At 45.0% G+C, this 13,123-nt stretch overlaps 1 gene segment (V, D, J or C); it reads right to left on the bottom strand.

The window, feature by feature from the left end:
• Positions 1-563: 563 nt before the first annotated feature.
• LOC148149201 (Ig kappa chain V region Mem5-like) lies at positions 564-12,320 on the bottom strand. The segment is given in 4 exon segments: positions 564-1,435; positions 11,147-11,180; positions 11,787-12,085; positions 12,254-12,320. Coding segments are annotated over 4 exon segments (711 nt in total).
• Between the last annotated feature and the right edge of the window lie 803 nt (positions 12,321-13,123).

Below are 13,123 nucleotides of genomic sequence, written 5' to 3' on the forward strand. Positions count from 1 at the left end.
GGTCCTCCCCAGCCGTGACTCCCAGATGCCCCCGGACTGAACATTCTCAATCTGACCCCATGGACACACGGGGCAATTCCGTCCCATTTGAAGAGGAAAGAAAACCCAGGTCTAATTTATGGAATATTTATTTCTCAAACCTTGTAGAATTGTTATTCTGAGTAACAAGAGCCTGCTGGTCATATTCATGAATATAGGGTTCCCAATGGCACTGGCTCACAAACAGTTGAGTTGAATTTCTTGGCCTGCGATCTTGCTGTGCCTAAGGGATGGGTGAGGGAATTTCCATTAGATTATTGTGTTCCCCAGTGTCCCTTCCTGCCTTCCTTCTTTTCTCCATTTATTGGGAAAGAATTCCTTGGGGCCCTGCATTCCTTCTGAAAGAACCCCTTCTGGATGCAGTTGTAGAATTGCCCTCCTGCTCCAGGGACCTCATTACCCCCTCAATTCCCCCCTCTTGTTCCAGGCCTTGAAGGTGGAGGTTAACACTTCATACATCCTTTCCCTGAGGTTTCAGCTCTGGCCATTCCCAAAGCACACACAAGACAGAGACTGAATCGTCTTCATCGTCTTCATCTTTATTCCTTTTTCCAGATTGACATTGACAGAAAACAGACTGCAATTAACAGCCCAGACAGAGGAAGCTGCACAAATTCACAGCCAGAATGGAGCTTGAGGAAAACATTTGTGGAGATTTTCTCAATAACATAAGAATCCTGTCTCTTTAAACAGTGACAGAAGCTTAAATTCGAACTGGTGGCTGAGCAGGAAGGAGATCTGGTTTACTGAAGCAGAGACTTCTGAGGTTCACATTGTTTTGTACAGCTGACAGTTTTCAGCATCTTCGAGAGGTTTTACTTGGTATCACTAGTCTTCACTGTCCAATCAAATACTCCTAGAACAGGGGGCATCGGGTTTGATACAGAGTAATGCTTGTTTTAGATTATCCCAAAGACCTGCCTTAACCCTTGAACTTCAGAAGTGTCGCCAAGCCAATCCCAAGAAGGATGAGAGTTGAAATTCAGTGCTGACAATGACCTTTGCCCTGCCAGCTCAGCCCTGTTCTATTTAATGTTGTGTCTCCTCTGTGGACTGTCTCAAACACTCTACACACATTCTGATCTCCTGATGCTCTTGCTGAGGGGGGAGGGGAGGGTCACGTGGGTGAGGGCACAGGAGAAGCGAGCATTGGATTCCCAGTCAGACCCAGAGAGGGTCAGCAGGCTGCTGATACTGTAGGTGCTGTCCGAAGCTCGCAGGTAGTTGCTGGTCTGAACCCCGTCCGAAATGACTGCACCATCCTTCTTCCACTGCACCTCCAGCTCATCGGGATAGAAGTGATTGGCAAGGCACACCAGGGTGGCAGTGCCCTTGGCATTGACCTGCTCCGGGGAGGGGGGCAGCAGGGTCAGCTTGGGCTGAGAGTTTTCACGGCCTGGAAGACAAGAGAAACATTTTTAATCCCTGCCATTCAAAGGGAATTCAACTCTGAACATTCACTGGCAAAACAATCCATTTGAATATTTGTCTCCAATACCTAACAAACCCCATAAAAGGACAGGGACTTTTAAAATTGCTTCTTGGGATGTGGGTGTCACTGGCAGGGCCAGCATTTATTGCCCATCCCTAATTGCCCCTGAGAAGGTGATGGTGAAAAAGAAGGGAGAGTTTTGGACCATCATTTATGGAATGAATGTGGGCAGCTGGAAGGGCTATCAATGGGGGAACATTTCAGTGACAGTGATCAGAACTCAGTGAGATTGAGAGGAGGGATGGAAATGGAGAACCATGGAGCAAGTGCAAAAGTTTTCATTTGGGAACAAACCATTTTACTGAACTGGGCAGGGATTGGGTAAAAGTGGGCTGAAAGACAAAATTCAGGGGTGAAATTTACCAAGACCTGAGGAAAGCAAAGAGCTGACAGGATGAAATGTGACCAAATGAATTCTGGGAAATCCCAGTGATGTTTTATTGTCACAAAAAGAACAAGAGAATGAAGGAATGTATGAGGGCCATTCGAGAGCAGGAAGGGAACTTGTGTGCAGTGGTGGGAGATGGAGCAATGGTTCCTCCTGAAAACTTCCGGTTTGTTTTCACAAAAGAGAGGGACAAAGCAGTAACTGTAGTTCAGGAGGAGGACTGTGCAATATTGGAACAGCATCTTTCACATCTGAAAGATTCCCAGTTCATCCAATGAAAAGAAAGATTCATACTGTCCCAAAGATATTTGCAGACAGTGTGGGACTTGTTTGAAATGAGGTCACTGTTGTAATGAAGGAAATGTGGAAGCCAGATTGTACACAGCAAGATCCCAAAAGCAACAATGAACCAAGGAACATTTTGAATGATGTTTGTTCAGGGATAAATATCAGCCTGAGTACGATTCAAAGAGAAAGTAACTGGAACAGTTGGATTGAAAATGAGAAAATGAAAGTTGAAGGAGATAATAGGATTACTGGTTAGTGGTTACTGATTACTAGAAAATAAAAGGAAAGGGACAGAGTATTGTGAATGTCATATTATACTGAGGAAACTTAAAAGTGCAGGGAAGCTCAATACTAGAACAAGGCTTAAAGGCTTTGTCTCTTAACGCATGAACCATTCGGAATAATGTAGACAAAGTGGTACCACACAAACCAATGTAAATCAAGCTTCCGATGAATTTAAAGTAATTAAAGAACGTAGGGGCTCAGGACAATTTATTAAAGCATCCAGACCAAGTAATAGGATAAAGAGTATGGAAAGGATCAGGAATCGAACTTGAGGCCCCGCAGGGTGGAATGGTGGATCAGTGGTTAGCACTGCTGTCTCACAGCTCCGGAGACACAGACTCAATTCCAACTGACTGTCTGTGTGGAGTTTACACATTCTCCCCGTGTCCACTTGGGTTTCCTCCCATTGTCACAAAGATGTGTAGGTTAGGAGGATTATCCATGGGAATTGTAGGGTGGGTGGGGTGCTTTTTGGAGGGTCAGTCTGGGCTGAATGGCCTGCTTCCACACTGTAGGGATTCTGTGATTTCTAAAGGAGATAACTATGAGAAGGAGGCAGTCAGTGCATGACTGAGGGTGTTGTACTTCGATGCATCGAGTATATGAAACAAGGTAAATGAGCCTGTAGCGCAGGGACATGGCTGCAAGGGGATCAGGGCTGGGAACGAAATATCCAGGGATGCACATCCTATTGAAAGGAAATGTGAGGTGATAGAGGGTCAAGTGTGAAGGAGGAACTGAAGATAATCCTTGTTAGTCAGGAAATGGTCTTGGAGAAGCTGATGCTATCAAAACTTAATATGTCCCCAGGGCCTGATGCTCTGCAACTCAGAGTCCTTCTGAAAGTGGGTGTAGAAATAGTGGGCACTTGGTGATCATTTTCTGGCATTCTGTAGATTCTGACAGAGTTCCAATGGACTAGACAGTATCCAATATAACCCCACTTTTTAATAAAAGGAGGGAGAGTGAAAATGAGGAATTATACGTGAGGAAAACACCAGAATCAGTTATTAAAGATATAATAACCGAGCATTTGGAAAGCAGTGACAGGATCAGTCCAAGTCAGCATGGATTTACGAAAGGGAAATCAGGCCTGACACATCTTCTAGAAGTTTTTGAGGATGTGATCAGTTGAGAGTGGACAAAGCTGAATCAGTGGACAACAAAAATAAAAATTGAGAAAAATTTTGGCAGATCTGGCAGTATCTGTGGAGAACAATCGAAGTTAGAGTTTCAGATTGAGTGACCCTCCCTCAGAATTCAGTGGATAGTGTGTATCTGGAATTTCAAAAGGCTTTTGACAAGGTCCCATACAAGAGATTAGTGAGTTACATTAAATCTCATGGTATTGGAGGTAATGTATTGACATGGAGGGAGAACTCGTTGTCAGATAGAAAGCAGAGAGTTGGAATAAATGGGTCCTTCTCAGAGTGGCAGGCAGTGATGAGTGGGGTACCGCAGGGTTCAGTGCTGGGACCCCAGCTGTCCACAATATACAAAAATGATATGGACAAAGGAATTGAATGCAATCCCTGCAAACTTGCAGATGACACGAAGCTGTGTGGTGTGAGGAGGATGCTAAGAGGCTGCAGGGTTAATTGGACAAGTACCTTTGCTGGCTACTTTGCTGGCTAAGTGGACAAGTGCTTGGCAAATGCAATATAATGTGGGTAAATGTGAGATCATCCACTTTGGTGGTGAACAGGAAGTCAGATTATTAATGAATGGTGAAAGTTTAGGAAAAGGTGAGGTGTAATGTGAGCTGGGTGTCCTGGTGGAACAGTCACTGAAAGGTGGCATGCAGGTGCAGCAGGCAGTGAGGAAAGCGAATGGTATGTTGGCCTTCACAGTGAGAGGATTTGTGTATTGGAGTAAGGATGTCTTGCAGAATTATACAGGGCCTTGGTGAGGCCTCACCTTGAGTATTGTGTGCAGTTTTGGTCTCCTAGTCTGAGGAAGGACATTCTTGCTATTGAGGGAGTCCAGCGAAGGTCCATGAGACTGATTCCTGGGACAGCAGGACTGACATATGATCGACTGGGCTTGTACTCACTGGGATTTAGAAGAATGAGGGGAATCTCACAGAAACATGTAAAATCCTGATGGGATTTGACAGGCTCGATGCTGGAAGAATGTTCCCGATATTAGGGAAATCCAAAACTCGGGGTCAAAGGTCACAAATACGAGCTAGGTTATTCAGATGTTGTGAACCTGTGGAATTCTCTACCACAGAAAGGTCGTGGGGCCAGTTTGTTAGACATATGTCAAGAGGGATGTGGCACTTGCAGCTAAAAGGATCAAGGGATATGGGGGAGAGTGGGAATGGGATACGGAGAGTGCATAATCAGTCATGATCATATTGAACGGTGGTGCAGGCTCTCAGAGCTAAATAGCCTAGTCCTGTAGCAAGTTTCTATGTTTCCACATTTCTAATGATCTGTAGATGGGCAGGTTGGGGTGTTGGGGAGTGGTTTACTCTGTCAGTTAGAATTGAAATTACATCGACAGCAAGAGGAAATATAATGTTAGAATGCATAGAATCTGTGAAAGTCAACTTAAGAAACCACAAAGAAACGAAAACCCTGATGGGAGTTATGTACAAACCTCCTCGCAGTAATCGGGATGTGGATCAGAAAATAAATCAGGAGATAGAAAACGCATGTAAGAAAGGGATTATTACAATAGTCATGGGGACTGCAATATGCACGTGGACTAGGAAAATCAGGCTGGGAATGGATCTCAAGGAAAGGAATTCATGGAATGTCTACGAGAGGCTTCTTTGGAACAGTTTGTGGTAGAGCCCCTAAGAAACAGGTAATTCCGGATTCGGTGATGTGTAATGAGACAACCCTGATTGGGGAGCTGAAGGTGAATGAACCCTGAGGAGGCAGTGACCATAATGTGTTAGAATTCACCCTGCAGTTCGAGAGAGAGAAGCTGGAATTCGATGTAGTAGTAGGAGTTAATGACAAGTTAGACAAAGGAGAGCCAATGGACATGATCTATTTGGATTTCCAGAAGGCCTTTGACAAGTTGCCACACAGGAGGCTGCTAAATAACATAAAAGCCCATGGGGTTTGGGGCCCGGTACTGGCATGGATAGAGAGTGGAAATAAGTGGGTCCTTTGCAGGATGGCAGCTGGTGCCTCATGCAGTTCAGCAGGGGGCAGTGTTGGGACCTCAACTATTCATGTAAAAATTAATTATATATTAACGATCTGGGAAAAGGAACTGAGGGCATTGTTGGTAAATTTGCTGATGACACAAAGATGAGGGGAGGGACAGGCAGAGTTGAGGAAGCAGAGAGGCTGCAGAAGGACTTGGAAAGGCTCAGAGAGTGGGCAAAGAAGTGGCTGATGTAATACAATATGAGAAAGTGTGAGGTTATGCCCTTTGGTTGGAAGACTAGAAGCTCAAACTGTTTTCTAAATGGGGAAATTCAGAATTCTCAAGTACAAAGGGATTTGGAAGTCCTCTTTCAGGTTACTCTGAAGGTGAACATTTTGGTTCAGTTAGCAATGAGGAAGACAAATGTAATGTTATCATTCATTTCAACTGAGTTAGAATATAAGAGCAGGTATGTCCTGCTGAGGCTGTATGAGACTCTGGCCAGGCTGCATTTGGAATATTGTGAACAGTTTTGGGACCCATATCTAAGGAGGGATGTGCTTGTATTGGAGGAGGTCCAGAGGAGGTTTATAAGAATGAACTTGGGGGTGACAGCCTGGTCTGATGAGGACTCTGGCTGTGTACTTGATGGAGTTGAGAAGGACATGGGGAGATCACATTGAAACTAATAGAATAATGAGAGGCCTGGATAGAGTGGACGTGGAGAAGATGTTTCCACAAGGAAGAGAAAATTGGACCAGTGAGCACAGCCGCAGAGTTAAAGGACAACCCATTACTGTGGTGGTGAAGTCATTGAGTGTATTCACGACAGACATTGATAGGTTCTTGACTGGCAAGGCAATCAAACATAATGGGAAGAAGGCAAGACAATGGTCTTGAGAAACACATCAGCCATGACCAAATGGCACAGAAGACTTGATGGGGTGAATGGCCTAATTCTGATATTTTTGAAGAGATTCTGCAAAACCCAAGAACACTGAAAGCACTGGAGTGTGAGCCCTGCTGGAGCTGTTTGTCATCAGAACTTTGCCAAGAGGTAATCAGGGAATGGAGAGAGGTTCATCTTGTTCCATGTGGGAACTTCAGGATGCTTCCCAACTCCTGGAATACCATTAGTACAGGAAGTGTGGTCAGTGACAGCAGTTGGAGCTCTGGGTTTCGGAGCTTGAGCAGCAGCTGGTGTCAGTGTGGAGTGTCCGTGAGGCTGAGAGCTCTGTGGAGAGCACGTTTCTAGATGTGGTCACTCTGCAGCTTCAGAGTATGCAGGGAGAGAGGGAATGGGGGAGCAGCAGACAGTCCAAAAGGATCAGGCAGCTAGTACAGGAATCCCCTGAGTGCATCCCTCTCTCCAATTGGGATTCAGTTCAGAATCCTGATGAGAATGATTGTTCATCTGGGGAATGTAGCCGGAGTCAAGTCTATAGCACCACGGTGGTGGTGGAGGGCTCAGCTGTACGGGGGGGGGGGCACAAGGAAGACTGGAAGAGCGATAGTGAGAAGAGATTCGAGAGTGAGGACAATCGATAGGTGTTTGTGCAGCTGCAGATGGGAATCCAGGATGGTGTGTTGGCTCCCTGGTACCAGGGTCAAGGATGTCACTGAGTTGCTGTAGAGCACCCTGAGGGGAGAGGGGGAACAGGCAACAGTCGTGGTCCACATCGGTCCCAGTGACAGAGGGAGGAAAGGAATGTAGTCTTGCAATCAGAATTTAGGGAGCTCGGGAGGAAATTAGCAGCAGGAGCTCAAAAGTAGGAATCTCTGGATTACTCCCAACGACCAATGCAAGTGAGAAAAGGAATAAGAGGATAAGACAGGTGAATGTGAGGCTGAAAAGATGGTCCAAGAGGGACGGTTTGAGGTATTGGACATTGGGAATGATTCCAGGGGAGATGCGACCTCTATAGACTGGATGGGTTGCTCCTGAACAGAGCAGGAATTGAGCTTCTTGTGATGTGACTTGCTTGTGCTGTTGGAGAGGAATTAAACCAATTTGGCAGGTCTGAGGGAACCAGGAGGTAATATCAGGGAGGAACACCAAGGAAGACAGAATCCTGGGAGATAGATACATGAGAATAAGGAATAGTAACTTCTTGGGCAAGGTCAGAGTGAGGCAGAGAGTAATAAATTCTAAATTCGGTTGACTATATGGGACTGCATACATTGGACAACTGGTTAGTAAGGTTAGATCAAATGGGATCCAGGGAGAGCCAGCCAATTGGTACAAAATTGGTTTGATGGTTGGAGACAGAGAGTGGTGGTAGAAGGTTATTATTCAGACTGGAAGACTGTGACCAGCGATGTGGCATAGGATTGGTTCGGGGTTCATTATTGTTCATCATTTATAGAAACAAATATGATTGGAGAGTTACAGACGCAGATTGCTCAGCGGAAATCTGATGTTGTTGCTGTAACAGATGAGGCTGAAATGAGGACAGGACTGGGTGTTCAATATTCCTGGATACAAAGCATTCAGGAAAGATAGGAGAGGGGGGAAAGGGTGAGAGGTGTAGGATTGGTTAAGGAGATTGGTGCAGAGCTCGAGAAAGAGGATGTCCCAGAGGGGTCAAGGACAGAATCGATTTGGTTCAAGATAAGGAACAAAAAGGTGTAATCAGTTTTTTTCAGCGCAGTCTGTAGGTCACCAGCTAATGGGAAGGATGGAGAGGAGCAAACCTGGAAGGGGTTTACAGTGAAGTGCAAACATTAGGGGGACTTTAATTATCAGAATATAGAGTGGGATAGGAGCAGTGTGAAGGGCAGAGAGGGCCAGAGTTGTGAGAGTGTGTTCAGGTGATTTTTCTCCAGCCGTCTGTTTCCAGTCCAATGGGAATGGAGGCTCTGCTAGACCTGGATCTTGGGAAGAGGAGGCTCAAGTGGACCAAGTGTCAGTGAAAGGACATTTAGAGAAGAATGATCATTGTATCACATGGTTTAGGGAGACAGTGGAAAAGGACAAAGGACAATCCAGGGTAAAGTCAGGACCATGGATCGTATCCCATGTGTCACCTCCAAATGTCTCACACTTAGAAATTTTCATTTCTTTTTCAAACAAAATATGGATGAGTCACAAATCTAATATTTTACTGCAGTATTTCCAGTTGAGAAAGACATGGAAGTGAAGAGATTTTGGAAGTAACTGTTGATATCTTGAGAAGAGTCCTCATTACAGAAGAAGAGGTGCTGTAATCTGTTCTTAAAACTCATTAAAGTCGATAAATCCCCAGGACCGGATCAGGTCTATCGCAGCACTTTCTGGGAAACTTGGGAAGAGACAACGACGCCCCTTGGTGAAATGTTTGTATCATCAACAGCCGCAGGTGATGTGCTGGAAGACTGGAGCTTGAATGATGTTGTGCTGTTAGTTAATAAGATGTGCAAGGTGAGTCTGATACCAGTGGTGAGTAAGTTCTTGAAGAGATTTTGAAAGATAGGATCTACACACATTTGAAAAGACAAGGATTGATTAGGGATAATCCACATGGCTTTGTAAGTTGGAAATTGTGTCACAAATTTGATTGAGTTTTTTGAAGACATGACCAAGTTGATAACTGAAGGCAGAGTGGTAGACATTGTCTACATGGACTTTAGCAAGGCCTATGACAAGTTACCACATGGACAACTGGTTAGTAAGGTGAGATCAAATGGAATCCAGGGAGAGCAAGCCAATTGGTAAAAAACTGGTTTGATGGTTGGAGACAGTGTGGTGGAAGAAGGTTATTGTTCAGACTGGAAGCCTGTGACCGCGATGTGGCAAAAGGATTGGTTCGGGGTTCTTCATTGTTTGTCATTTATAAAAACAAATTGAATGAGACCATAGGGGGCATGGTTTGTGAGTTTGCCAATGACACCAAAATTGGTGGCATAGTGGGCAGTGATGAAGGCTATTTGAGAGTACATTTACATTCCATATTGAGATAATAGGGAGGTGTTGCATTTTGGTACAAAAACCAGGCCAGGGTATCTCCAGTTAATTATGGGGCAATGGGGAGTGTTGTCAAAGAGGGAGATCAAGGGGTGGAGGCGTATAGTGCCTTGAAATTGGAGTCACATGTGGGCAGGGTGGTGAGGAAAGCATTTAGTTACACTTGCCAGTCAGAGAATTGGGTATAGGAGTTGATCAGGCCACATTTCTGGTCACGCTGCTATTGAAAGGATGTCATTAAACTGAAGGGGGTGTAAAAAGGATGACAAGGATGTCACCGAGACTGGAGAGTTTGAGTATAAGGAGAGGCTGGTTAGGATTGGGCTATTTTCTTGGAAGGTCAGAGGCTACGGGGTGACATTTTAAAGGTTTATAAAATCATAATGGGCATAGATAAGGTGACTAGTAAAGGTCTTTTCCCCAGGGTAGGGGAGTCCAAAAATAGAGGGCAGAGGTTTAAGGTGAGAGGGGAAAGATTCAAAAGGGACCTGAGGTGCATCTCTTTCACATAGAGGGCAGTGCGTGTATTGAATGAACTGTGAGAGGAAGTCGTAGAGGCGAATCTGATTATAACATGGATAGGAAAGGTCGACAGAAACTTTAGCCACATGCAGGCAAATAGGAATACAGGGAACAGATAAGGTGAATATTTCATGAAGGATGTGAATATTTTGCAGGTATGTTAAAAAAAAACATGGAACTTTCAAGGATGAATAATGCCAGTTATGAAAATAGAACAGAGAAATTTGGACTGTCTTCCTTGGAGAAGAGAAGGCTGAGAGATGTGTTTGAGGAATTCAACATCAGGAGGGGTCTGGACAGAGTAAACAGGGAGAAAATGTTCACAATTGAGAAAGGATTGAGAGGAGAGACCACAGATTGAAAGTAATTGGTAAAAGAAACAAAAGTGAGATGAAGAAAAACATTTTCAGCCAGAGAGTGGTTAAGGTGTGGAATGCACTGCCTGAGAGTGTGGTGGAGGCAGCTTCAATGAACATTCTGAAGGGAATGAGACTGTTATCTGAAAAGGAACAATGTGCAGGGTGACAGGGAGAAGGCAGGAGAATGACACTCAGTCAATTGCTCATTCGGAGAGCTGGTGGAATGGCCTCCTTGTGCACTGTAACAATTCTGTGACTGTGTGATTGAGCAGAGTTAAACCTGGGGGAGGTGGGAGCTTGGTGTCTCACTGTGCTGCTGCTGCTGCTGCTGCTGCTGCTGCTGCTGCTAAGGTCAGTGAGATCAGAGACTGGGACAGGGAACCAGAGCTCACATCAAACTCTGCCCGTGTCTGTCACACTGAGACTGGCAGGAGGCTACTCACTGATTTCACTCCATGCTGCAGGAATGGGACCACAGGCTGCAAATGGACAAAGCTCCTCCACACGGTGAGTAAAACTAATTGACTTATATCTTGCTGCTTAAAGGGAGCAGTGGAACTAAAGAAATACAGCTGTACACCCTGTTAGACACAGTGCTCCTCAATCAACCATTTCATTCACTGCAGCTTCCCACTAACACCTGCAGCATTTCAGCATTTGTGTTTTAGAAAGTGTGTTTCAGTATTGAAAGGATTAATAACAGAGGATTGAGGTTTACTTACTCAGTCTGAGCTTGGTTCCTTTACCGAACGTAAGCCACAGTGAGAGCTCCCAGTGCAGGGGCTGTACAAAAACCTCTGGTCTCTGCTTCCCTCTGTCACCCTCACCCTCTTCCTTTCTCTCTCTGTCACTCATTCACTTTCACCTTCTCCCTGTTTCTCTCTGTCTGTCACTTACTCTCACCTTCTCACTGTCTTTCTCACTGTCACTTATGTCTTCTTTTATCTCTGTTTTTCTCAAACTGTTTCTCTCTTTCTGTTGAGTCCCTGTCTCTCTGTCTAGGCTGTGTCCAGCTGGGCTTGGGAGGTTTGTGAACTTTATTTTTCAAAGTTCACCCTTGCAGTTGTTCTTCACATGTGCTCATAAGTGTAATAAGGAAACTCGAGGCTTTAAGTGAGCAGTGACTACCACAGGGACTGAATAGTGACAAGCCTGGCATGGAGCTAATTTGTTAAGTTTTGTTTACATATAACTGTGACTGTGTTCATTATTATATATTATGTATGGTGGTGGGATGTGTCAGCGCAGGAGGTGGGACTGTGTGTCCATTATTATATATTATACATAGCAGTGGGATGTGTCAGTACAGGCAGTGGTGCTGTGTGTATTGAGGTTTTTGTATGGCTCTGTATCACTGTGCCAAGGCCAGCTCCTACTTTGCTGACAGTAATAGTCAGCGACATCCTCATTCTGAACGTTGCTGATTGTCAGGGTGAAGTGTGTGCTGGACACTTCCGTCCCGGTGAATCTGTCGGAGACTCCTGTGTATCGTGCTACTGCATTGTAGATCAGGAGAGAGGGTTTCTGTCCTTCTCGCTGCTGGAACCATTCAACATCAGTCGTGGCACTCTGACTGGATTTACAGGTGAGTGTTGCGGTCTGGCCCAGTCCCACTGACAGCACCGGGGGAGACTGGGTCATGACGGTGTCTCCGCTGATACCTGAGGGGTCAGAGAGAAACACAGTGAAGTCAGAACTGTCACAAAAAAAGACTGTCAAATGAGAGATTGTTGAAGACACTGAGCATTTTCTCTTCAATCACAATCAGTGGAACTGAAGTAAAATGGAGAGTTAAAGATTCAGATTGGAAGGAGAGATTGCTGATGTACCTGCGATGCAGAATGCCAGGGGCCAGATCAGCTGGATGTGTGAAATCATGGTGTGTGCTCCTGTCCCTGTGCCTGGTTCCTGATAAACTCTCCCTTCACTGGACTCTGCTTTATAAAGCTGCAGCCTGTGAGAGTCTGACTGGGTGTTCCTCAGTATGTAAATGGCATCGGGCAGAGAGAGCCACGTCAGCCCCCCACACTTCCTCTTATCTCTCTCTCTCTCTCTTGCTCATCCTTCCAAACTTCCTCCATCTCTTTTCCCTTTTTTCTCTTTCTCCCCTTTCTCTTGTATATGTTCCTGTCATTCATTGACTTACTCCCTCTTTTTCTATTTCCATTTCTGACTCTGTTCTCTCCCAATTATATAACCACTTCTATCTTTCCCTTTTTCCATGTATGTTTGACACTCTGTTTATCTCCCTCTCTTTCTGTGTTGGTTGATCTCTCTCTCTCTCTCCCTTATCATCCATTGCTCTCCTTCACTTATCTATCCACCTGTTTCCTCACTTGTTCTCTCCTCATACCCTCAGTCTTTCATTCTCTCACTCTCTCTTTGTCTCTGTCCCTCCCTCCTGTCACTCTCTAATTGATCTCTATAGCAGACGCTATTCCTGGACATTGGAACACTGAGTCCTGGGGTAGCAGTTAAATGCCTTGCCCTCTCACTCAATCTCACAATGTGAACTTTCTTTCTCTCTCTCTCTCTCTTTCTCTCTGTGTGTTTTCTGTCCCTCTCTCAATCAGAAGCTCAATGACATGAACAGCATTTCACAAATCTATCCAGGTCATCAATGATCTAACAATACTAATCCCAGCTTGGCATTGAGGGAGAGGATCAGCCATGATCATATTGAGTGATAGAGCAGCCTC

The sequence above is a fragment of the Chiloscyllium plagiosum genome, unplaced genomic scaffold (assembly GCF_037043375.1).
Source record: "Chiloscyllium plagiosum isolate Xiang-an unplaced genomic scaffold, Cpla_swu_hap1 HiC_scaffold_9, whole genome shotgun sequence".
NCBI lineage: Eukaryota > Metazoa > Chordata > Chondrichthyes > Orectolobiformes > Hemiscylliidae > Chiloscyllium > Chiloscyllium plagiosum.